At 37.5% G+C, this 26549-nt stretch overlaps 1 protein-coding gene across 5 annotated transcripts in view; it reads left to right on the top strand.

Moving 5' to 3' along the window:
* LOC108249191 (protocadherin-15-like) overlaps positions 1 to 26549 on the top strand; it is a 211362-nt gene that overhangs the window by 167337 nt on the left and 17476 nt on the right. For 3 of the 5 annotated variants that reach the window (XM_017438403.3, XM_025010734.2, XM_025010738.2), the window contains 8 exons: positions 5398 to 5622; positions 5842 to 5930; positions 7478 to 7654; positions 8317 to 8535; positions 9296 to 9304; positions 10737 to 10847; positions 14671 to 14676; positions 15412 to 20009. In XM_017438403.3, coding sequence (XP_017293892.1) covers positions 5398 to 5622; positions 5842 to 5930; positions 7478 to 7654; positions 8317 to 8535; positions 9296 to 9304; positions 10737 to 10847; positions 14671 to 14676; positions 15412 to 16969 — 2394 coding nt within the window. In that variant the 3' untranslated portion in view covers positions 16970 to 20009. Of the gene's footprint in view, positions 1 to 5397; positions 5623 to 5841; positions 5931 to 7477; positions 7655 to 8316; positions 8536 to 9295; positions 9305 to 10736; positions 10848 to 14670; positions 14677 to 15411; positions 20010 to 26549 lie in introns of those variants that run through there. The other 2 variants (XM_017438411.2, XM_025010744.2) reach the window with 1 other exon arrangement.

A 26549-nucleotide genomic window follows, 5' to 3' on the forward strand; every position in this document is an offset into this window, starting at 1 on the left:
TGAAGACACCAACGACAAAACTGGAGAAGGGTTCAAGACTGGTTTGACACAACCTCAACGCCTTCGACTATTTTAAGAGAAATAACCTTACACAAATTTTTGGACCCGTTCAAAATTCTGTCAACAAAAATGCGAGCTTCTGCAACTTATGTGAGGAAACTGAGGAGATGCTACCTTGCATGGTGAAATAAAATGCAACTGGACAACTTCTCTTGTTTCTTAAAGACGTTTTCATCTCTTATCCAAAGGGCTTATTCAGTTCTGACAGCGGATTGGGAGTTCCAGGCTTCTAAGCTTATATTCTTTACCATATGCTGCAGAATTGTCATATAAAATAAGTGTCTCATCGGACCGACGCCAGGTCAGACTGCTTTTTTTTTTTTTTCACTGATACAACTCTCTGGTTCTGATGAAGACTATAGTCTGTGCTGATAGACGATTGTGACTGTACAGAGACTGTACTCATTAGCGTACCAGCAGACATTTCCTGCTGTCAGGTTATGGCAGGATAGGAACTGTCTCGGTCCCTTGGGATTTTTGCTCCGTATTAAATTCGTCAAATCACCAAGTAGGGTTTTCCTGTCCTGGTTTTGCTATGCAATGATTACAACCATCCAATCATTAAGTGACCCCCTAGCCTGTGGATGGGGGGCCATTATCATTCATAAAGAGGCCTCTTTCATCACGACAGAACTTTCTTCATTTTCGAGAGGTGATTACTCCTGACAACTTTGCATTGATTTGAAATGACCCTTCCTTCAGAGGGGACAAGGAGACACCCCTCCCCACACCGTCAAACATATACTCATCTACTGCTCTCTTTATTACACCACACGTGCACATGTTCCTTGTAAAGAACATAACGGATGACTCATCTGACCATGAACTCATCATTCAGCTTTGTAATGAGGGTTTATGCACTGCAACCATACACCCTGTTTCCTTCTCTGTGTAGCTTTCAACATGCTGCTCTTGCTGACAATCTTCTCACTTCCTGTCACTTTCTGTCACCAAAGCAAGAGTTGATCTTCTACTTTTCATTACATATTGTGGTAACAAACACCATTATGTTTGTTTCAAGGTGCATAGATCACAATTTGTGACTGTTTTCTGCAGGATTTCCAGCCAGGTGTTTATGGGTATGGATTCATGTGAGACTGACATGCCTTCAGTGTGTTTAAGTGCTCACATTTTAGAAACTTTTTCTATCAAAACCAAAGCAACTGCAGAGCTGTGGGATTTTGTCTTCCTTCCTTGGCAAAACTATTTTTTTTTTTATCTTCTCTCAAATCGTGCTTTGATCAGATCCTATTTCATTTGTAATGTTCGAGGAAAATTCTTGCTTCAATAATCTTAAAATCTTGTGTGAGGTCTTCACATTTTGAAAAGCCACTCTCCAAAGTGAGTTGTTTTTTATTTTTCTTCCCAGTATGAACAGCACTGCTGACCCAGTCTATCCTGAATGACAACCAGCATGTGTTTGCTTATAATATATGTTGAATTTAGTCTGAATCTGGCATTATTTATCAAGGGATGCAGTCATCTTGGGCAAATCTTTTTGAATAGCACTGATGTGGTCAGAGAGCAGGGTTTTATTTTGCCTCAAACATTGCCGGGTTCTTCTAAAGCTGGGCAGAGTGAGATGAGTTTTCAGGCTCTTCTCATTTCTTTGTTTTATAGTTTTGTCTCCTTTGTCCTCCGCCTCTCTGTCTGTGACCAAGTAATCCATCTTAGCACAATGATGCCTCAATTCTTAAAATGCACCTTGAGGAGAGAGAAAGGAGGAGAGATCGGGCCTGCCAGAGGAGCTATGAGCAAGAATGTGCATCCTTCTTATCTGTGGTACATTCAAAGGATGTGCCATGTTTTTTTCCAAATTATATCTTAAAAGTAAACATTAAAGTTATCAAACATTTTACCGGGATGGACAGATATCCTGTTACCTCAGATCATCCACACAATTCAACAAACATGTCAGAATAAAGAAGAGAGAAAGAGAAAAGTCCACAATGCAGAAAGCGAAATCTAGAATAAACATGCCAGACTTGAAAATGCTCTTGCATCTTTAAAGAATGTATCTTTTTAGTACTGAAGGTTTCCACACATCAAGGACTCCTAGGACACCTATCATTACTATACTAACAATAGATGTACTTTTTATCTTTCATGAATTTTATTCTAGTGTAGAGTATTTAAAACAAGTGCACTGGCTTCACTGACCTATACATTTAATTTTTTCTGTAATTTTCATTTTGGTTATTGGGGGAGTGTCATTTTTAGATAATTGGCCCTCTTTTTAAAGTGTCAGCGGCGCATGACTGGTCATTTTGCGTTGAGAATCATTGAGTGGTAATTACCTTTTAAAAGAGAGAGTTCAGATTTTTTGAATTGGGGTTCTGTGGAGTAGTTACAAGTAGCTGCTCTCTTACCTTTAGCAGACAAAAGTCAGAGCTATCTCAGTTTAAAGAATCGAGGAGACATTCTGATGAAAGAGTTGAAGTGATGACTAGTCTATCCAAGAGTGGATTTCAGCCGGCTCGAACTTCTCAAATCTCAACTAATTTAGTTGCAGTTCAATTCAGTGTCACTTTTGCATCAGATGGTTGTACTCTGAGGTCTGGTTTTATTAGAGCAGTCTACAGTCTATAATAGCACACTCTGTGTGAAACACTTGTGCCTTGTCTTCTTAACTGTGTGATGCTAAAGTAAAGTTGGGTAAAAGTACATGACATTCACTCGAATAGCTGTGAGACAGTTCAGGGCGGGTGGGGTCAAGGGAGTTTGATTTATTGAATGCCAAATTAGAGAAAACCTAGTGGAATTAGAGTTTTTGTGACTGGCCAACTGTGCAGAGAGCCACTGTGCGTTACATGAAGTTCAATATGTACAAGGTTTTAAAAAAAAAATAAAATACCCCCACAAGTTTCAAATGTCACAGGATTTTGAAATAATTTGTTTTTACTTGATGACTAATTCAAAGACAGAGTATGTTACTTTTTTCCCCTGCATATATACCAGTGAGACTGTAGCCAATTGTTACCTCTGCCAAAGAGGCTGCGTGGTTGATGGGGTTGGTTTGCTATTTTGTTTGTCGGTTTGTTGGCACCGTTACTAAAATACATAAATGGATTTGCATGAAAATTTTAGCAGACGTGGGGCATGGCCCAGCTTAGAAGCAATTAACTTTTGATGTCAATCTGGGCCTGAATCCATGATTTATTTATTTTTTTCAGCCCTGGCAAAGGTATGTAGTTTGACTGCTCTTGTTTACCATTTTTAGATAATTGGCATCAACCAAATATTTCAGAGCATCAGTGGTTGATTATTTCATGAGGCTGATAAACAAAAACATGACTTTGGACACATCTGGGCAGTTGTATAAGTGAGGCTGCGGGACATCATTGTTATTATAATATGAAGACATATAGAACAGCTGATATTTTTGTTTTCTGAGAAACAAATGCTCTGCAAATAAGGTGCATTTTGAGAACAGACCAAGCTAAGTAAGGTAGGTAACTCTTGTGTTTTTCTAATTTTTTGTTGTGTCCATGTAAATATCTGCAATCATTTCACGCCATGGCAAAATATTTGTTCCCATAAACACTCTTGTCTTAAACAACCCAAGTCTGTTGACCTAGAATGCGGTTGTATGGAGTTTACTTTCATCCTTCAGAGATTATGTGTGAGGATATGGATAACAAAACTGTGGCAGACCAACTTGGCTCTCCAACAAGACAGAGCAATCATACTTGATGGTACAAGTTGGTTGAATATTGAGATAAGGCAACAACAACCAATTTTATATAAAAGAAAATGCATAAAAAGCAATAAAGATTGAAGAAGCACAGATTAAAACATAGACAACACTTACAGTGGACTATCATTATATTTTAATGGTTTTGATTCAAATCAGATATCTGTCCATGACTATCGTTGTTTCCATAGTAGTAGCAGTAAAGCTACAAGACTAACAACAACAATAAAAAACAAGGGTTGCCCACACGCCAAATTGTTCCAGACATTCATGAGACTCATGAGCAAATGGCAGCAAGGAGCTACAGCATGTAGACATATGTCTATAGAGCATCGGCACAGAGAGGATACAGAAGCATGTCCAAGCCCTTAGTCCAATCAGGCCGATAAACACTCACCATTTCACCATTATGTAATGTATCAACAAGTTTTACTCTTATAAAACTAAGACACATCAGAATAGAAATCCAATGAGAGGGGACCGAAGTTTTGTGAGGATCATCACAAAAGACATCTATGAGACTTCAATTAAACACTGGCTGTCGACTAAATTGAGTTCGGCTTAATTGTTGAGAGACAAAAAATACACCGGTGGTGATTAGAAATAAAGCACAAAAAGGCAAAAAAAAAGGCAAGTCAAATACAGAAGAAACTTTTAACAGTAAAACATGGTGAATGTACTAAAATGTAGGGGGCTGTTGTGGTGTTTTTGGTCTTAGAGTAACTGAATGTGTCAAATAAATATTAATCTCAGAAAACTGCAAAGCCAGATTTTAAAAAAAGCAGATTAAAAAAGAAAATTACACTAACTACCAGGATGTAAGTTCAAAAAGCCTTAGAATGGCTAATGATCTGAGCAACCAAATACCAGTGATTCCTTTCTGTCATTGTATCCAGTGTACAAATTACTTTTTTTTAACTTATTTGCATCTTGGTTAATTAATTTTGGACATTTCCCAGGACTAGGTTATTTGACTTTGACAATGTTCGAAATTCTGTGCTTAAAATTCAGGACTGCCAATGTATCTGTCTGCCTTTTTTTTGTCTTTCTTTTTTACTTGAAATTCCTTTGTGCCCAATCATAAGAAAAAAAAAGTATTTTTTTTCTCTTATAGCAGTACTTCTGATGTGCTGGGTGTCTCAGAACTGTCCACATTTCCCTTCTTGTAAAGATTCTGCAATAAATCAATGTCTGTCTGAGCGTGTCTGAGTGCAAGCTGATAGTTAGCAAGAATGACAAAATAGATGATTAATAGGCCTGCATACAGTTTAAAACATGACTTTACATTTTACTGCTTATTCGGTGGAGTAAAACGTGTCGGAGCAGGTTGTATTACATGCTGGAAAGACTCGAGAAGTAAAAATAATAAATAAACCTTTCAGTTAGTGAGACATGCAGAACCGGGACAAGTGAGTCCTGGATTGGTTAATAAACATTGCAGTGCTTTGTATTGTTCAGATATTCAAACACTTGAATTAAAGTAATAATGATAATAAGGCATTGAATACAGTCATCATCACAGATCATTAAATTGGTCATAGTGGTTCCCTCTGTATATGATGATCATGTTTCATGATGACAGTGGGTATTATGACAATAATGGTGGTGATAATATCAATAATTGGTGTGTAATTGGTTTTCAGGCTTTGGACAAAGACACTGGTAACTACAGCTCCATGATGTACAGGCTGGTCTTCCCTCCTCCCGCCGGCAAGGAAGTCAGCAAAGACGGCTTTGTCATCGAGCCGTACAGCGGCGTGGTGAAGACGGCCATCATGTACCGCAACATGAGGAGATCATATTTTAAGTTTGAGGTGGTTGCCACAGATAACTATGGCCAAGGACACAGCAGCAAAACAGAAATAGTGGTATGTATAGTAACTTTTACAACATCAATTAGTTTCTATTATATTTTACTGCTACAAAAATCAAGATTAATTCAGTTAATTGCAATGTCATTTATGTAAAAACAATCTTTTCTGTCTATGAGTTGCTCAAAGTCTCATTACATGATTTATTATTGATCATGCTGTCTGCATCTAAATGTTTAAGCTTTTATTTTACAATATATTACTTTTATTCTTTAGGTGTCAGTCGTTAATCAGCTGGACATGCAAGTGGTCGTGTCGAATGTTCCTCCAACTTATGTGGAGAAAAGCAAGGACAAACTCCTCAGGTATTAATTTATTCTTTATAGTACATCTAACCTCCAGCTATTATATTTCTGAAAACACTGAGTGGTTGTTTTATTCAAAAAGTTTAACGAATGCAGCGTACCTAACTTAGTGTCCAACATAAGGTGTTTTATGGAATAGTATAAAATAAATCTTCAGTTTTTCTATGAGTTTGCAGACATAGCTTGCAGACATGTTTGTTTGTTTGTTTTTAAATAGCTCCTGAATCAGTCTTGTCTTGTCAAATACATTTTTTATGCTCAAACTTAAGTGTGAAATAAGAAAAATGTCAGAACAACATTTTCCACTGCAGATAAACAGGCCTGCATAAGCTTCTTTATGTAACAATTTTTCATTTATTTGTTTTTTTTGGTTTTTTTTACTACTTTGTGCAAATCATCAGTTTTGGATCATTACATTTCCAGCCTGGAGGATGGAAAATACCTCAGCTGTGAAGATGAGCTTGTTTCTTCCATCAGATTAAGTGCTAACTGAAAAATTTCCAAGACAAGGCATACAACAAATTTGGGCTCACCAAAGGACAAGCTGTTGCTTTTAGCCCAGTGTGCTTCAGCTCGTCGGCTGGGGACGGGGTGCAGCTTTTTGTGGTTAAAAGTGAGGAGGGATACAGGAAACAGGTTAGGACCAACTAAGATGAAGCACGACAACTAGGCAGCGTGAGTCACAACAAAGAATAACACAATGTTTACTCCAACTCCAATGCTACATTCAAAAACCTTTTTTCATTATCTTATAATTAATACGAAATTATTACATTAGAAAATAAAGAGCCTGGTCTAATGTTTAAAGAGCATTTAAAGCCGTTCTGAATACAGACAAGAAAAATTAAAGGACAAAATCATGGTTGGAAATATTATGAAGAGTTTGAATGCAAAGTTCCATGCATCACCGCCAATTATCAGTGATCAAAAACATCAGTTTGTGTGTTATTTTCTCTTTGTATGACATTTTAAAGTTGAACTTATCAGATATGAGTAGATGCAGTATTTATTCCAGATCAAATATTTTTTTATGTCACTGTGTTGATTTTCATAATTTTTTACCATGTTAAGACTGCAGAGAAAGATTTTATTACTAAACATAACATGATTTGTTCAGTACATACCAAGATTCTGCTTTTATTGCTTTTTTGCTCTAAGTGACTAACATTGCAGCTGCTCAGTTTGCTGCTTTGTTTTAATTTAAACTTAAAGTTTTACCACCTTCTTTGCATACACTACCTCAATCCAATGGACAAAAATTCTTGCAAACACACACTGAAACACCAGCAGATCTGCTGTGACTAGATGTTTCTTGAAGGAAAGAAATAGCATTTTACTCTACTATTCTTCCTAACATATACTAGGCTGGTGTCCACAAAGGTAAGTTTTTCTGAAATTGATGATGTACATGCATGAGTCTTTTTTTATGTCTGCAAATTTAAAGAGCTTAAATGGAAAATAGCTGTATTTATTCCGTTAAGTTTTCATTTTTGTGGTTTTATGAAGTGCTGACATCAGTCAAATCTCTATTTTTTTTTTCTCCTTAGCATTTTGGAACACTACGTCCAGGAGCAGGTCGTTGGAGCAAAGGTTGTCGTGGAAACCATTGGGCCCCATCGCACCATTGACGGAACGGAGCAGGAAGATTACTCCAAGTCTGACCTCATGATTTATGCCATCGACCCGCTGACAAACAGAGCTATTTCCAGACAAGAGCTCTTCAAGTAAGAACTTTACTAGCAAACCCATGATGAGTCGAATACTAGCTGTTCAAAGCATTTTGTTGGCAACTTTGTGCCAAAACCATCTAGCTATATTTTATAAGATATGTATAAAAATGGGCACAGTCCCAGTTCCTCCCTAATCCTCAAACCTTTGTAAGTAAGGTGCATCTTTTTCTTTTTGGGATCCAGAACCAGTGTTTATTAACTTTAGTGTTTTAGACCGTTCGGACGCTATGATGACTATGACTATTTAATTAAAAAAATTAAAGCAGCATCTATTCTGGGGGTATGACCAACTGTTAGGGCAAACAGGAGGAGTTAGACCTACAAGCAAGAAAGGAACCTGTTAAAATTGTATGCTTTGCATGTAAAATGAAAAGGGTCAAATCTACAACATTACACTTTTTGGTAATAACCAGTGAAGCTTTTGCAAGTTATTTTATATAGTCAGGTTTTCTGATGTTCAAGTTAAGGTTACACTTTCAGGAATGCTTGCAGGTGCAGCGGCACAACTAACTAGGAGTGCACTCATGATCGTATTCTGAAAAAAAGCTCACGTGCTGACAGTTTTTAGCCACATGTGTTTCCATTCACATGTCAGTTCCAGAGAGAAAAATAGCTCACTGTCTTTGTCTTGTTTGCATCGTGTTTCTCCTCCCAAGGTTTCTAGATGGAAAACTTTTGGACATCAACAAAGAGTTCCAGCCCTTTCTCCCTCCTGGAGGCCGAATTCTGGAAATCAGAACCCCTGAAGTGGTGACCAGCGTGAAGAAAGCCGTGCAGAGCGTCGGCTACACGGAGGGGGCACTCCTGGCTCTGGCAGTTATCATCATTATCTGCTGTGTTCCTGCCATACTGATCGTCATTATCACCTACAAACAGTAAGCACGATTTTATGTGTGTGTATTTGCAATAAAACAGGTGTTGTAATACGGATGAATATATAGAAAATTACACATCTGCACCCGTTGGCTTACCTAGAAAACAAATCTCATTAAATTAACCTAAACTAGGCTTCTGATCCTACTGCAGTAATACTTGACTTACATTTGCACTTCTAATGAGTGTATTGATCCACAGCTAAAAAAAATAGTGCCAAAACATGCAGCATTATTCATGTCTGAGTAACTTTTTAGCCACTTTAGAACACAACTGAGCTTTTATAATAAGTGTAAATATAGCCTAAGTAATTATTTGAGCACATATTTATTTATCCTGTTTAAGCACATTTATTACCACCTGGGTGAGGTGATTCTTCATGGCCCCACAGTTGTTTTAGTTTCTATAACTAACCACGCTGAACGACTATTAAATTCTCTGAATATAAACAACTGTGCACCCACATTGAAACAAAGCATTTTGGAGATGGCGTCTCATCCTGCTGAGAAACACACACACACGCACACACACAAATAACAGGCTGAGGATTTGAGATTTGCAGAGAAAAATGCAGCAGTAATCATTAGTATGATAATCACTACTATCTGCTGCTAAATTACTTTAATGAAGAGCAATTGTGTGATTTTGCTTGTAAATTGCGATAAGTAAACTTGGATAACAAAAGGTGCTGTGTGATTTATGCTTCAAATAATCACTAATCTGTCTTTGTCTCTCATCTGCTGCATCATCTGTCGCAACCAGATTCAAAGAGTGAGTATCCCTTTTTTTATTTCCTCCAGATAATAATAATAACAATAATGTCATAGCTGTCTCTTTTAACTGGGATTAATTTGTTGGCTTTCCTTCTACAATAAAATGCATAAATTAGGAAAGGGCTATGAAAAGAGGACACCTGTAGATAGTCTAAGGAATGAATATTGAAGCACATCACATGTAAACTCCCCGGATAGAAATTTTGATAGATGTGTGTTGGAGAGTTTGTTCACATGCTGAAATCTAGGTTATTTCAAATACAAATCTATTACTTAAAGTGAAATAGTGAAGCTGTGTGGTAAAAAGGAAGTATAATCAGAAACTGCATGTTGCTGCTATATTTTGTATTATTGTTTGGTGACATTTTTAAAGGGATAGTCTGGTGATTTTTTTGTTAGTTATCAATAGTTAGTAACTTATCAGTTGCGACAGTCACAGAGTATGGTTTTCAAACCAGTACGACATTTTTCAGTAATAACTGTTTTAAAAACCTGAAATATTATATAACAGGCCCTTGTTTGGCTAGCCATTATTCTGTACTTGAGGAAAACTTCTGCCCTTCATATACTCTGTTTGAGACTGATGTCCTGGCTGATAAGGTACTGAGAAGTATTAGACAGAACATCCCTTCAGAACCCACCAGATTATCATTTTAACATGGTCCGGCAGCATTTTACCAAAGAATAGATGATTGTTGCTTTCTGTTTGTAATACTGTTGCTGAGGAGCTGTCAGGTAGTCTCTCTGAATAACACTTTAAATTCAGAATTTCAGAGAAGGAGACCCAAACATTTACAATATGACGTGGACCAATTACTGAACAGATCTGTAAGACACAACACCCAAGATATCATGGACACAAATTTTAGGAAGATATTCTCATGAGATGCATTAAACAGTTAGAGCTAATTAATCTGGAATAAACACACAATGAAGACAAATAAGTAACTATATTTTTAACTAAAAGAATCACTTTCATAAGGAAACAGTCACTTTAGTGTTATAGTCATTAACAAGAAATAAAACATGAAGTGATGCAAAGCCAGATAAAACTATCAAACAAACATGCAAAAATTGGCAGGAGTAGAAATAAACTACATTTAAAATTTCACTAGTTTCAACTGAATTATGTTTAAATGATCAAGAATGTACCAAACTATTTAATAAAATACTTTCCAATAAATGATTGTTGAGATATTGCAGTAAAAACTAGAAACAACACACTGAATTTGGAAATCAAACACAACTCTACAACAATAGTGCATTTTGGGTAAACCATACCCATTAATACCTGTGACATATTGAACAAAATGAGACCTTTCAAGCCCTCCTGCCCTCTTTTTAATGCTACCGTGTTTTTTTTTTGAGGTCATGTATTTGCTCCCATTTTATATTTTACAAATTCGGTATTTGCTCTTTGCTGTGACCAGGCGCCAAGCGGAGTGTGCCAAAACCGCTCGGATCCAGATGGCTCTGCCAACAGGCAAACCTGGGGGAGGCACCGCTAACAACCTGTATGAAGAGCTGGGTGACAACGCTATGTAAGTGAAGTGTGAAAGTGGCATTTACATTAATGAGCCAAAGCAAGAGGCTTTAGCTCACATTATGAAAGCGGCTATACTTCAGACTTTGGCAGAGAGTCAGCTTTGGGAGCTTTGCGGTGTCCTCATGCACAGTTAGTCCACCCCTCAACATTTTAGAAATTACTATGAAAGATGCTCCTGCATTCATACCCGCGTACTTGATTATCTCTTGAACAAGCAAGTGTTCACATGGGCAAAGTTTAGCGTCAGCCCCCTAATTGCTCAATTGTCACACATGCAGCGTATCACCTGTGCTTTGTCTTGATGGAAAAAGACAAAGCACAGGAGGGATTCAACTGCATACAAAATATGACAAAATTACATTAAAGGAATAGTTTGGTCAAATTGTTATCAACAGTTCGTACCTTATCCGCTGTGACATCAGTCAGAAAGTACAGATTTTAAAGAAAACGAGGGCTCATTCTTTATAGTTTTTCAGGTTTATAAAACAACTTTATCAAAAATGACATACTGTCATGTAAAGGTGCAGAGGTTTATTAGGTATGGAGCGTTCTTTCATCACCTGTATGTTATTTATGAGAAAGAGCTGGTTTATCAGCCTGAAAATGATTTTAAAAAATGGACCCTCATTTTACTAGCCATTAGCCTTGTCTAGACAAAGATATCTGCCCTTCACTACATACTCCGAGCTCTATGACTGATGTCACGGCTGCTACAGCACTTATTGATAAATATTTGACAGAACATCCCTTCAAAAGTGACCCGACTATTTTTTTTAATTTGCCTAGGACGATTTTACCACAGAGATGTGCATTGTGTAAGTAAACGAAATGGTCCAGAGTAAGAAGGTGGTTATAGGTTTATTTGTATGTTGATTATTTCCAAACTTGTTCAACAACTACATTCAAAGACCAAACAACAAAGATGAGCAGTCAAGCTAATTGTTTATTTTTGGATCCAGTGTCAGGTTAAAGGGCTAACATGGTTGCACTTGCTCAAAGAATGTATGATGTTACGAAATATTTTATATTGATTATGTTCCTCTGACTTTGGATTTTAATATAAACCATACAACCATAAATACTACGAAACCGTAAACCATAAATGTCTGAAATTTACTCTTAACACACCTTCTTCTTACTGAAATAAAACAACTTCATCCCCACGCTGTTGAACCTTCTCTCATCACTCTTTAGCTTGAAGCATTTGCAAAGAATTATACACAAAGATAAATTGTCCTTAGACGTTTATAAATGTGGCTTTTCAGTCTTTTATTTCTTTTTGCATTCAAGCAACATTTCCTTTCTCCTCATTTACATTTTGCAGTGGCATGGGAGACGAGATACACCCTACCTAATGAAAAATAGCTATATAACCCCCACATCAAGCTGACACCAGACAAGGCTGTTATTTTTGAATGCATTAACAGCCGCAGACAAACCCTGCAATTTCATCTGTGCCAAAAACATTTGGTTAAATTCAGCTCTTTCCTTTGCCAGTTTCTTGTTGCAGTGCATACCAATTTTCTCACTTCACAAAAGACAAATTTATGACCACCATTCTGCCCACAAAAAGAAAAATTCAGCTGTTGAAGTTCAGCTTTTCAAGCCAACTTTATTCATTTACTCCACTGGCTTTCAATAACTCTGTAATCAAAAGTAAAGCTCATATTTAAGAGACATTTCACTGTTTCTTCGAAACTTATTTGCTAATACTTTTTAAATTTCCAAATTCTGGTGTCATAAGGCCATGGGCATGAGAGTAAGCTGAGAAATCTCAAAAAGTTGCATTAATCTTTGTGAAATTTCAAAATATTCTCTTCCCCTCTTTTATAGTTTCTCTCTTTCTCTTTTGCCTTTGAGCTAACTGTGTTAAATTAACCCCCACTGGATAATTTTTTACTTGTTTGTTTTGTTTTGGGGGTGAGGGGGGCAGAACTATATGCAAAGACAATCTATAACCACTCACTCAAGGCAACACACAGATAGTTCATTTATAATTCCTCGCTGCTGCGTTGAGAAGAAGTTGAGAGGAATTCTTATCAGCATTACATGCATCACTGGTTTTCTGTCTGTCCTTGATATGCCTCCACACTCCCATTAACATGAGAGCAATTCATATGCAAGATGGTAGGAACTATCTCCAAATGACAACTGTGTGTGTGTGTGTGTTTGTGTCTGTGCAAGTGAGACAACTAAAGCCCAAGCAATCCTCTGAAAAATGACTACGGAAATGAACTCGGATTTGAGATAATTGATATAAATGCAGCTCATAATTTATAAAGACCACCCTGGGCAATAATTAATTCTATTGATAAGCTGCAAAGCTTGTTTAATTGTTGTGGGAGGTGTTTTACCATATGTGAGTTTAGGGATTCTTGTAAAATTCTTGTCTATTATGTATCATTGCCATTTTGGAGGGGCTAAACTCTTAAAATCTTTAAAACCTGGCAAACTGCAAAAATTTACACATTCAAGATCCAATTTTTAGTCCATTTTCATAGTACTCTAACACTGGCTTCAAGGCTTTGTTTTTCATCATCTTTAGCTGCTCTCTGAGCAGGTTTAGGTTTTAATATCTGTTTTTAATTCCACATTTTTTAAAAAGTGTGGGGGTTTTCTCATCGACAGCACTTTGAATAAAGCACGTTTTCCGATTTAACACCAAAAGTCACATTGATAATAGCAGTATTTCTAGAGTGAATTAGTTATATTGTATTAAGGTATAATGCTGCTTAAAGTTTGAGCATTTTATTATTCTCCGTATTCATGACTTCGGCTACGGTCATTTTTTTGTCTTGTATTTTGCTATGAATGTTGGCATACTTTGAAATTCTTTTTGAATGTGGGTCAAAAGGTGGAAAAATGAAGATAATTTTCTAAAAAGTCAAGTCCTGTGGCGCTCAACGATTGAGCTACGTGGACGTGTTGAGTTGAATGGTAGGAAAGTTACAGCATAAAACGTGGTGTGTGCTACGTTGTAACCGCCATATGGTTTTTATTTTATTATTTTGTTCCTATGTATGATGTAGCTGCAGAGTATCTGTGGGATTCACTAGCATCATCTTGTCCATGTTCCATGTTCTAGTTGTAGTTATCTGTCAGCATCTAGCCATTGCCTCACACACCCTTTTCTGGGTCTTCGTCTTCTTCTTGCTAGTGCTATCCATTGCCTCTGTTCTGCTCACATTCAGAAGCAGTTAAGTGAGCCGTCATTCCTTTGTGGCTTAACTTTAGCTGCTTGCAGATATTATGTACTATGGTATAAGTGCCGTATGGGTGCTGTAAAGGGACAAAAAGAACATGTGGATCCAGTTTGATAGCTTTTTTGTTGTTGTTGTTTTGCACTTTATGATTATCAATTATTTCACAACAGTATTCCCATTATTAAGAAAGATTGTAGATACTTAATTCCTATTCAGAGTGACTCCAGCTATGTCCATATAAAATAACTCATTACTTTGATTGTAAGGTTTTGAATTAAATTAAAAGCTAAATCTCTGTGTTGCCTGTTGACAATTAGCAGTCCAATTGTATAACTAAACAGAAAATATCTAGGTGGTTTCCATTTTCAGCTACTAAGTGTTTTAACAGAAGTGTTGGCAGTGCTTTGTAATGATAATTAAATTAACAAATATCTTCCAGGACTTTTTCTGGCTACCTCCTGGCATATTACTGAAGTTACTTGAGCTCTTTTCTTGTTTTATCCTCTTCATCTTAACAGTATTTTTATTCTCTAATCATTTTTTATTGTTATTTTTTCCCCCCATCTCTTTTCTCCTTTCTTATTTATTCTTCAAATCTTCATCTCTGGCTTACAGACCAAAGTGAGTAGGAAAATGAAAATCGCTTCCCTTTTGTGACTAGCATTAGGCAAGATTCTTGCTGTAAAATGATTTTGTGTGCACGGAAAATTGATAGACGTGAGAAAGTTGTGCTTTTTGAATTCTGTAACATACATTTTGTTAGAAGCATAAAAGTAGCCAGTCATGTGTCATGGAATAACAAGTGTGTGCAGATTTTTTTGCAATCACTAACAACATAACATAATGTCTTTTGTTTGAGGAAAATCTGCATACTCTTTACATGACGCTCAGTTGTGTGTCCCTCCCTAGCAGATGTAGGTTTATATATAGCTGTACTACAATAGTGTTGTTGAATACAATTTGCATTATGTGTCTTTGTGTTTTCAGCCTGTTTTCAGCGCTCCAACTTATTTTTTTCTGGTAAAAACAGCACAGAAACAAAACTTCTTGAGATTCTTTTTCTCACTCAACCCTTAATGTGAACTATGTTTTCAGTACATTTATCAAATCACAGCTTGAACACAGTTCATTTTCTGATCTATTCTTTGTACATTATTCCATTTTATCATTTGTATTGCAACTCTTTAAAAGAAAAATATTCAGTTTTTATCTCCAGCTTCTATTTCCACTAGCTCTGATTTCATAGAGTTGCATCTTTCCTCTTCATTTATGTGCCCCTACCTTGTTTGCAAATATTTCTGTCTTCATTTTCATTTTTTGTCTCATTTTTACCTCATGCATCCATCCATCCATCAGCCGGCCAAACAATGGTGGTGGTAGCAAATCTGCCAGTTTGGATGAAAGTGACCGCCAACGTCTGATCTCAGATTTTGCTACACGAGCCATCGCTGCTCATCGTCAGTGCATCGCAAACGGAGGGGTGCTGAACAACCTCCCCAAGTCTGAGTCCAACATTACCTTTCTGTCTGATGAAAACCCTCGAACTACCATAAATCCCATCTACCATGAGGACGGGACTTTGAGTAGTCCAGAGACTCATGGAAAAAGTCAGAGAAGGAGAGACCTTCTTGGGAATTTCTCCCCATCCAGAAAAGCCCTGCAAGAGGCCTGGTTGAGGCTCAGCTCGCCTGGATGTGATCTGGGGTTTGGAGGGTACAGCGGCAGTGATGGTGGATGGGGATCAGGCAGTGGACACAGCTGGACTCTCCCGTCAAGACTTCATCGAAGACAAATGTTTGATGCTTTAAGGCGGCAAGTGGTGATGGATCCTGTGCAGTGGGAGCTGGAACTCCTGAAAGCAGAATTCAAGGAAAGTAAGGATGCTGGTCTGGATTCGGGTTTTGACCACGGACTGGATTCGGACTTGACGGGAAGCCCGAGTCTAGAACCAAAGCTGACGGTGAAAGAACAGGCCAGACAGTTTGAGCAACAGGCGCTCCAGGAAATGAGGCAACGGCAAAGCAGAGATTCCAGAGGTTCGTTGTCATCAGATATTCTACTGTCTGTTTTCCCAGAGACTCCTCAGCATCACAAGCAAAGTCCCACCCACAAAGCTCCTACTGCTTTAACTGCAGAAGGTCCCCCGAGTATCATCGTGACTCTCAGTGACGGAGGCACCCCCCCTCCGAGCCACAAGCCAACTCCTCCTGTACTGCGACGCTTTGGAGCTAATTTAACAGGAAATCACATAATTGAGGACAGACTTCAGGTCCATTTAGAGGTTATCCCTGACCCACCTACAACACCACCACCACCGCCGCCACAGCCTCTCACCTCTGCTCCACTTCCTCCTTCATCTCCTCCTCCACATCGGCCTCCTTCCCCTCCTCCCGCCTCTACATCTTTATCTCAATCAGCTCCTCCTCCACCACATCCCCCGCCCCCACCGCCTCCACCTCTTCCTCCTCCAACGTCACCATCGCTCCCACGTCCATCCACATTTGTCCTCCCATCTTTCTCAGAGGCTCCCACTCTGAGGCCCGTGTCCCTTCGGCCATCGCCACCTCCCATCCCTGCGGAACCAGAGCCGCCCCGTAAAGAGCTGAAAGGAATCTTAAAGAACATCCAAAACATAGCAGACATTGAGAAGTCTGTGGCCAACATGTTCAGCCAGATCGATCAGAAACAGATTCCGCTCAAAAAGGTCATGAAGAGCCGGGCTTCCATGGATTCCCTGGATTCTCTCGACTCATTAGATGTACTGGCAGTTGGAGGAGAAGTAGGAACAGGAGAAGAAGGAGCAGGAGGAAGGGAAGGAGAGTGTCCTACATCTCAACAGATTCAAAGTCCAAACATGAACTCCATTGTGGAAGAGCTGGAGAAAAGATTCCCCTCTCAGTCTACAATGCTCTAGCCTTTGTTTTCTGTAAATCTGTAAAGGAACACTTCTTTTCCATCAACATTCAGTTTACTGTGGAGGTGTTACACTATCAACAAAAGTATCTAAAACAAACTGACACCTGTGTCATCCCCAGTGAGACATGAGACACAAGAACAAGAACCCAGAGTGAACTCAGTTCTCTCAGTTGATGGAACCTGATCTGAGCAAAAGGAGTAAAGGGGAAAACTTGCAGATGACTGAAAATGTTAAGTCCTGGTTAAGTCTAGTTTAAATACTCTGATTAACATTTCACATTTATGGCAAGTAAATTACATACCTGTCACCAACAAACTGACAGTCGGCTTCAGAAAGTGTTTTTCTCGCTGAAATTCTACGAGTCATACAGGTGGTGATTGACACTTCCTGTAATGGGAAGCTGATTACATTTGCACTGAAATGAACATCTAAACAAGTTAAATGTATATGTAAAAGTGTAAGGAAGTATTCCACAAGGGAGTACATTTGAATCTGCCAACGTGTACTGAACTTTGCTGGACAAAAATCCTTTGTGTTTTTGTTTCGTGGAAACCTTTTGCGCCAGTGTTTCTGGTGTGACAAAGCTGCTGTATAATAATATCACTGCCACATGTCAATCGCAAAGATACCATGTGTGGTAATGCTTTAAGCTTGAAGAAAAAACTTAATTTGGTTCAATAATTTTATATTTGTAAACAAAGCTATTGCCAAGTCACTTTAAATGATTTCAGCTTAAAAATAATAAAAAAGTGGAATATGTATGGTAAAGGTACAGCAATTAAATACATTAGTTTTTTAAAAAATATACCATGTCTTTGCTGTCAAAGGTTATAGGCACTCAGTCCAGCTTAAAACATTGTTTGTAGTTAGCACTTATGATTTAAAGCATTTTAAAAAGAAGAAAATGGATTGAACAAGTGCTAAAAAGAAAAAAGCACAAATGCTAAAAGATGATCCAGCCAAATATGTAGGGGTCCATACCAAGAACAACATCTACAAAAACTGTAGAATAGTGTTTTAGATATTATGCCAATTCCAATGAAGGAAATAGTTTGTCAAAACAACTGTAATAGCATTTTAGTGGGAAAATATGTTCACTTACTTGAATAAATCTTAAAATGTTTTGATAAACCAAACCTCGGCAACAAGTCAAATTACAGCCGGGGTCATTTCTTCTGCTCAAGTTGCTGTTGAGAGCAACTTTGCAACTCTGAACTTTTGTGAGGTTAAAGGAAAAAAGAAAAAAGAAGTTTACTGATGTGGGAAAATTTACAAGTCTTGCTAATGTGTCCTGAAAGGAAAATCTTCAGATCTGCTGAAACTGATTTAATAGACATTGATTTATTTAATTTATGGCTTTCCCTCTTAGCTAACCCCAGTTTTTATTTGCTCAAGTATTATTCCATTCATTTCTGTTCCACATTTTTCTTTCACAGACTTTTTTTTCTCATACTCCTAATAAGTTAAAGGAAATTGTTTCTCTTGTTTCTACTGTTTTTATTTTTATAAGCAGCTTTTAGTGTCTTGTTCCTCATGTTTTCAGTGTTTTGTTAGTCCGTCTTCTGTGAGCTCTTGTAGGTATTATTGCTGTGAGTTTATTTCTACTTTTTTTCTTTAACTCTGGATGCAATGTCTTTGCATACATGGTGGTTAGGTACTGTCCTTTTTTTTCTTCTTAGACATTTTAATATGCAAGTAGATGAACACAAAAAGCTAAATTTAAAAAGTGGGGAAGGAAGTTGAAATCTTTCATGTAGTGATTTTTTTTTTATTATTCTTAATAATCATATATTTGTACAAACATTTTCTAGATTGTTTTATTAATTTTTGGTTTCAAGAATAAAAGCCTTGTTTGGACAGTTTCTATGAAATCTATACGACACATACGAAAAAGAAAAACTCTTTAAATAAAGTACGAATCGGTAATCATGAGTTCCAAGCAAGTTCTTGGCAAATTTAATCTGAAGTGCTACAGTATCTCAGATGAGGCCTTGAGTTGTGTATTAATGCCTTGTGCTCTAGGATTCCTTTAAACTAGCTCCAGGGTGGAGCAGAAGTGCTATGGGCAAAAGCAAAGGGAAAACTCAGCGTTACCTAAAGAAATGCATGCTGTTTTCACCCACCTGATGGGAATTTGCCAGAAAATGATGCACTGATAGTCACATGCATTTTGTCTTTTATGTGTAGTATACTGATCATTATTAATGCAGTAGTTCACTCCCTTCTGATTCTGTGTGGGACCACTGTGTTTCATTAACTACAAGGGAGGAATATTAGAGCTTTATTAAGTAGTAAAATGACAAGATGTATGTAAAATAAGTTAGTGGATGTTTTTATTATTTGAAGGCATCCTGTCTACAGAGTGAAAACCTTCACAGCAGAGCCAGTTGTTTCATATTAATGCAAATGAATTCAGGGTCTTACTCTGTGTTTGCGAGTACACTGATTAGCTACAATATTCTAACAACTTACCTAATATTGTGTACTTTCCTACCCTCCAGCTATCCCTCGCTGGATACAGTTTCTGAAAAGCATCCATTAGGTCCAGGTTTTTGGACCGACCAGACACCCAACCAATAATAGTTAATGTGAGACAAAGTAGAAGTTCCATTTTGTTGTTGGTCCACAAAAAGGATTCAGTTCCTGCTCTTGTATTCGCCATCCTCTTTTTTTTTTTCTGTTATTTTACGATGTGTTTACCGTGGTTGTGTCAGCTTAATGAGTATTCTGTTTTTTCTGTTTCTTCTGTATGTTCATAGCAGCGTTACGGCACCACTTACAGGCCTGGCATAGTTACGACAACATTTTGTGGATGAAAACATTTGTGAAAACTGTGTCCAGTGTTCTTCACAACACTCTTTATGGTTTCTGGGTAATAATTTGTGCACATCTCACTCAAAGGTCCTGCCACAGTATTTTTACTGATGCTTGAGATGGCCTCACACTTGAGTCTGGTGTACTTGGCATACAGAGGAGTTTAACACTATGCTCACACTGCAGGTCTTAATGCACAAAATGATCTGCCAATGGTTGGTTGTTCTGGTGTTTACAATTGATCGATAATGTCAATATTTGGATTGATCCACATATTCCTCCTTCATTGATTTAAAAGTTTGATAAAATGTGATGTGACCATCCAGACTGAGGTCACTTTTTAAACTTTGAATATGTTTCTGATTTAGTATTGCATATAAAAGTGATCTGGGTCGGATTTAAAAAAAAAACAACAGATTTGTTGCATTTAGACTGTCTTAAACATATGAGATATGGGCAACTTTTGCCTGCAGTGTGTAGATGACTCAATGACTAGAAGGTGCTCTTGCATAGAGGCTAATAAAAAAGCTCAAATCATCAACCAACATTGAGTTCAAGCATCTCTCCAAAGAACAGGAAGTCTCCTGGTTTGTTCCATTACAACTTTGCTGACAGAAGCAATGCTGCAATATTCTTTAAGAAGAAAAGATACTTTTTTTTTTTCTTGGCAGTCCTTCACAATAAGCTGTACCGTTTTGGTCTTTTTCTTGTTGTTTAACAAACTAATTAACTTTAACAACACCTGAATGCTCCAGGTCAGCAATCTGCCAAAATGTCTGCCCATACTTGCTGATGATTACTTAAACACTGCATTTGATTACCAGCACCTGGCTGCTACTTACAATTTAAATTCTTATTGAAAATGGGGCAGAGCAAGTTCCTTTGAACACTGCTTCTTCATTTTGAGTTTCTTTTTGCAAAGCAACCTCAGTGAACAACCAGTTATGTCTTATTGCACTGTTATTTATTTTTGATGACCTATTAGAAATAGTTTTGGTTTTCTTTAGAATGTTCTGTCAAACTTTAGAAGTGAAAGACTTTACTTACTATGACTTTACCTGTCACTCATACCCATCATTCCATCAGATGTCTCTAGTTTTGAAACTAATGTGCATTAAACTCTATGTGGAAGGAAAAACTGCCTATTTCTAGGTGTAGACATCTAAAATGTTAGTTTTTGTGAAATGGAATCAAGTTTTATGATTGTTGCTTCCACTTCTGCAGATTCAATTACCAACTTTTTCCACAGAGGATTTCAGGCCCATGCTGTCACATCCGTTTCACGAGACGAGCACTCTTGATCATGTCAGTGTAATTGTATCCGATCATGATGTGCAGCCAAATAAAACACACTGTGACGGTCATAATTTTGACATGAGAAGCGGTTTCTCACTGTCAGATCAGACATCCCACTGGCCTCCTTTCTGCTGTAATTTGATAACGCAGGGAGTGAAGTCGTTTTTTTCTCAATTGTTTAACGGTGTGTTTTCTCCCACACAAAGTCGTGATTCAACTACAAACTTTGTGTTGACATGGTGCGATTCTTATCACGGGCTCTGAGCGCCCAAAACAAAAATCGAATCACACATTCATAGAAGAACTTCTGCCTGAATAGAAGTGTGAATATGCAAGCACACATACAAATACACAGCAGCATTAAACAGGTTGCAGCACTTCTGTTTCAGATGACTGGGCTGGAAATGTTTTATGTCAGGATTAGCTTTCAACCTCCGTCTGTTGCATCTCATTACACACACACACACACACACCATACACACACAGTATATCTTCTTTGTCACAGACAGATTGTGTGATTTTGTAAGACATGACATCTTTGGGAACAGAATTGTTTTCAAAATTTATTTTAAATCAAACAAAAAAAAAAAACACACTTGTACAAGACAAGAAAATGTTTTGTAGAAGGCTTGTGCCAATGAGAAATCAGGAAGCTATTGAATAGGATAAATAAAATAAAGAATTATAATTGTTTAATGTATGAGACTCAAGTTCGCAATGAATTTTATTCATTACTTTCTCTTGACGTTTAGGCATCACGTCCAGTTGGTTAGGTTAGGCAAGGCAGATTTATTGTTAATTTAAAGCACTAAAATGTCATTGTGGGGTTTAGTAGGTTTGTAAAATACTGTTTAAGCCACTGTTTAATTATTAATTTAACTTTATTTTTGTGGTTCATTGAAATCAGGCCCAGATTCACCAAAAATGAGCAGAGGCAGATTTTTGCTTTCTTTTTGTGCATCATTTGCACCCACTGCATACTCACTCTCGGCATCTTATTTATAAAGCAAATACTGGAGTGCTAATTGCATTCATGCAAACCTGAGGATTACTTTGGGTTAAGTTTGAAGCACTATTTGTTGAAATATTCTGTATTTATAAGGTTTTGTATTCTGAATAGAAACAGAAAAAGGGAGTTTATGCCTATTTTCAACAAATTGTGATGAAACAGTGCTGACTCAAACCCTGAAACAAAGGATGAATTGCACCTTTAATGACAAGTGCAACAGATTGCTCCTCTTCCTCATGTTTTTATCCTGAGATGCAGTAACCACCTGCTCCTCTTAGGTTACTGTGATAATTTGACGCCAACTACGTGTTGCAATTGGTTTTAGAGAATCAGGCACTTTTCGCCCTGTCAGTATTTGCATAAATACAGGCATTTTTCCTTTTAATGCATGCATAAAAACTTAAAAGTACTAGAAAGTAGAGAGAGACCTATTAGTTGACAGTGCAACTTGAGGCGTACTTTGGGCTCTGAGGATGAGACAGATGTGCAAAATCCTAATTTGTACCCGCAAAACCCAAGCAATTTGTTAGTGAATTCAGGCCTCAGTGTGTACCAAACTTGCATTTGAAAACTCTGTCCACTTTTAACTTTAAAAAAACTATAAATAATACAACTGTAAACATTCATTATTTCCACAAGAAATCAGCTAAGATGAGTCTGGAATAAAGTGCAACACTGGAAAAGGTTAATTTTAATGAATAGTTTCTTGACACACAAGGCAGTCTGCTATGCCACTCCTCATACAGGATTCCTCAGTGATTAGGATTTCCTGAATCTTCCAATTATCCAGCAGCTTCACCTGGTAATATGTAAGAAATCTCAACCTCTGAAGTCTCCTGTTAGGTACAGTCTATATAGAAAGTTCTGAATAATTAGAGATTTAAAGACATTGTATAAAATAGCACCAGGGATGTTTTTTTTTAATCTTGCTAGTTTTTTCCTTGTTTACCAGGTTTTGGAAATGTACTTCACATGTTTGGCATTTACTTCACATGTAGCCATAATGAAAACTGTTATAAAATAATGAAAGAAAAAGAAGTGGTGAGTTATTAAAGTTTGAACTAGGCACAGAGCGTGAAACAAATGGGAGGAAAAGAAAAGAGCTGAAGTAATGACAGAAAGAAAAGGTGCAGAGCTATAGTAGCTGTATGTTAGACTACAGAGTGATAAGATGTGTAGAAAGTAGAGGAGGAGACATTGTTACTGGGTTGTTATAGTCTGTTCTTTAAGACCTAATAATATTTCTCCTCTCCTATTTCTAATAAACACTCCAAGATGAGGTTGAGAGGGCCGAAAGAGTCAGTCTTGTCAGATGTGTGTGTTCATGTGCAGTTGAGATTAGATATGTCTGTGTGTGTTTTTGTCTCAAGAGGACCTCATAATGTCTGACAGAGCAACAAGGGCGCAAAGATAGACTTATCTTCACACACTGACACAAACACAAACAAAGATTAGCCTACACACACTGCCAAGCATTAAAGTGTTTGGCAGTGTGGTTATACACTTAAACATTCACATTTTGTCATTTCATTTTTACATGTATATCATCTCTAAATCATCCCATTCATCTCAGCCTTCCATTTATTCGCCCATTCAGCTGTCCGCTCAGACTCTCTCATGTCCCATCAGCGATAGCCCAGCCATCAAGCCTTTTTTAACCTGATAATCTTGTGTTTTTGTTGCACACTCTTTCATAAGGTGTATTTTTACACCAAACAAAAGGCTACAGTTTCTCCCTAGAGTGTGTGCGCGTTTGTGTAAAGAGGCAGAGTTGAATTCTCATCTGAATTTCTGAAAGGAAATGAATGAATTGCTCAAGCAGTTGAATAAAGTGTCTGTCTTTGTGTGTGTGTGTGTGTGTGTGTGTGTGTGTGTGTGCGTGTGCGCGTGCGCGTGCGTGTGCGTGTGCGTGTGTGTGTGTGTGTGTGCATCCAAACAAGGAGAAAGGAGAATCCAATGTGTCCTCTAAAAGTCTGCATTTGTTGTTCTGTAATAAGTCTTCATTTTACCACCTCATTACTTCTGTTACACACCACAGTACTTTCTGGAATCCCATAGCTAAGACACATTGACAAAAAGGCTACTAGTTATTTTCCAGTTGTTTTTCTTTTTTCAGTAGTTTAGTTGATTCTAAATCTAATTGTCTCATCTAATGTTTTAGTCTTCAATTGTCTGTTCACATAAAAATGTGCTAATTTTACACTAAAGAAACAAATCAAGTTGCTCAAACATTGTCACTTTTGCTGCTGAGTGACTAATCCAGTATGTGCTTAAATCAACTCAATGTTTGACTTTGACAAGCCTACATGTGTTTTTGTTTCTTCTTCTCTTCAAAATAAATTTAGCCTCCTATTGCTCTTCAGCTCCCCCTGCAGTTATATGATGTAATGCCATGTTTGTAAAATTAAATCTCCATCTGAGCCAAGGACAACCAAACAAACAGGAATTTGTTGTCATTGTGAAGAGACTGAGAAATCAGAACCATCAGATATCATTCAAAATGTAAGGTGAAAACAAACTGATTTTACAGGATTTTACTAGAATACGACTGCATATTTTTACCGTCTGCCACCAAATGGGACAGGGACATGAACCAATGACTATATTTAATGAAATACTCCAAAAGTAATTATTGGATGTACTATTACAACTGGTGTAACCTTTGGAGTCACACCAATTTAAGATGTATGCTGCATCTAATCAACATCAGCAAACACAAAAGTGGCTCAAACTCAGTTTCTACTAATTTTGATCTAAACGTTGGTGTGGTAGTAGCTGTGGCTGATCGCCAACTTATATCATACTAACTGATCGCCCAAGCTCTGTTTTTAAAACTTTATCAGCTATTAAAGTTAACTGTCTTTTAGCAAAATAACTCATGAACTACTAGACCTCCTTCAATGAAACTTTCATGAAGTATTCATTAGATGTACATCTACAACTACTAGTTTTTGAGATTGCTGCAACAACTAATTGATATTAGCAAAGACAAAAATGGCTGTAACGAAGCCAGGGGCTAAACAAACATTGATGGAAGCCAACAAAAAAATAAATGCTTTGTTTTCTCCTGTGGTACAATTGACTTTGTTTGATTTAAATCTTTAAATCTGTTGAACTACATGTAATGTTGGCAGAAAACCTTTTGAAATCTTTTCACATTTTGGTTCAGAAGCTGGGAGATGGCGCACTTACATTATTTTCATCACCTATTATGTCCTCAATCTTTTTATCTCATTATCTCAGAGTGATAACCTAAAAAGCAGCTTGTTTGTTATAAAACAAGGTTTGTCATCAGAGATCAGGACAGTTACGCTAGCATCTGATTCAAGCTGAAAATGGCACATCAAAACCATCGAACAGACAGTTTCTGTGATTTGGCAAGCCATTCAGTAACTTGAATGCAGCTCAGTCTGGTTGAGATCAAGTGGCTGTGTCAGTTTCCCAATATTTCTTGACCTTACTGTACACAGAAAAATTAATTTTACCTGTCAGATCAAACTCTGATGGCACAGGGAAAGAGCTCGCCTGTCTTAGGCAACTGTTAGTCTGTGTGACAAGACGGTATAAAACCTTTTATTTATCATATATCAGATAAAATGTGTAGTTCTGCATTTTATGATTTTGCAGCTTTCTTTAGATCAAATCAAGCTAGCTGTTTCCTCTTGAGCTAACTGGCTGCTGACTCTTTTATTTGCTATGGTGTGCTTGGTTTCCTTCATTCCATTTTGGACCACCTTCTAAACATGGTTGTGTAAACTCACCAGCCACTTTATTAGGTACACCTGTTCAATTGCTTGTTAACATGGTAACTAAGGCATCCAGATGTGGGGAAGACGGGTTGCTGAAGTTCAAACCGATCATCAGAATGAGGAAGAAAGAGGATTTAAGTGACTTTGGCCACGGCATGGTTGTGTGTGCCGTGCTGATCTGAGTAAATATCCAGAGTAGCAGTTTTGTGGACAATAATGTCTTATTGATGTCAGAGGTCAGAGGAGAAGTGGCAGAATGGTTTGAGATGATGGGAAAGCAACAGTAGCTCAAATAAATACTCGTTACAACCAAGGCTTGCAGAAAACCCCGTCTGAAGGCACAGCACTTCAAATCTCGAAGCAGTTGGACTGCAGCAGCAGAAGACCTCACCAGGTGCCATTCCTGTCAGCTAAGAACAAGAAACTGAGGCTACAATTCACACCAAAATAATGCCTGGTCCAACACCTTGTTAAATCTGTGCCACAAAAATTAGAACAGTTCTGATGACAAAAGGGGGTTTGACCTGGAACTAGCAAGGTGTACCTGATAAAGTGGCTGGTAAGTACAGTCCTGCTCACCATTATTGGCACCCATGAAGTTTAAGTACATATAATGGAATATTTACTGAAGGAAATTCATCAAGTGAAACAACATTTTATTGCTGATAGCTTGTGCTTGATGCAAAACAGCAAATGATCAAAAACATTT

Source organism: Kryptolebias marmoratus, linkage group LG17, assembly GCF_001649575.2.
Source record: "Kryptolebias marmoratus isolate JLee-2015 linkage group LG17, ASM164957v2, whole genome shotgun sequence".
NCBI classification, from domain to species: Eukaryota; Metazoa; Chordata; class Actinopteri; order Cyprinodontiformes; family Rivulidae; genus Kryptolebias; species Kryptolebias marmoratus.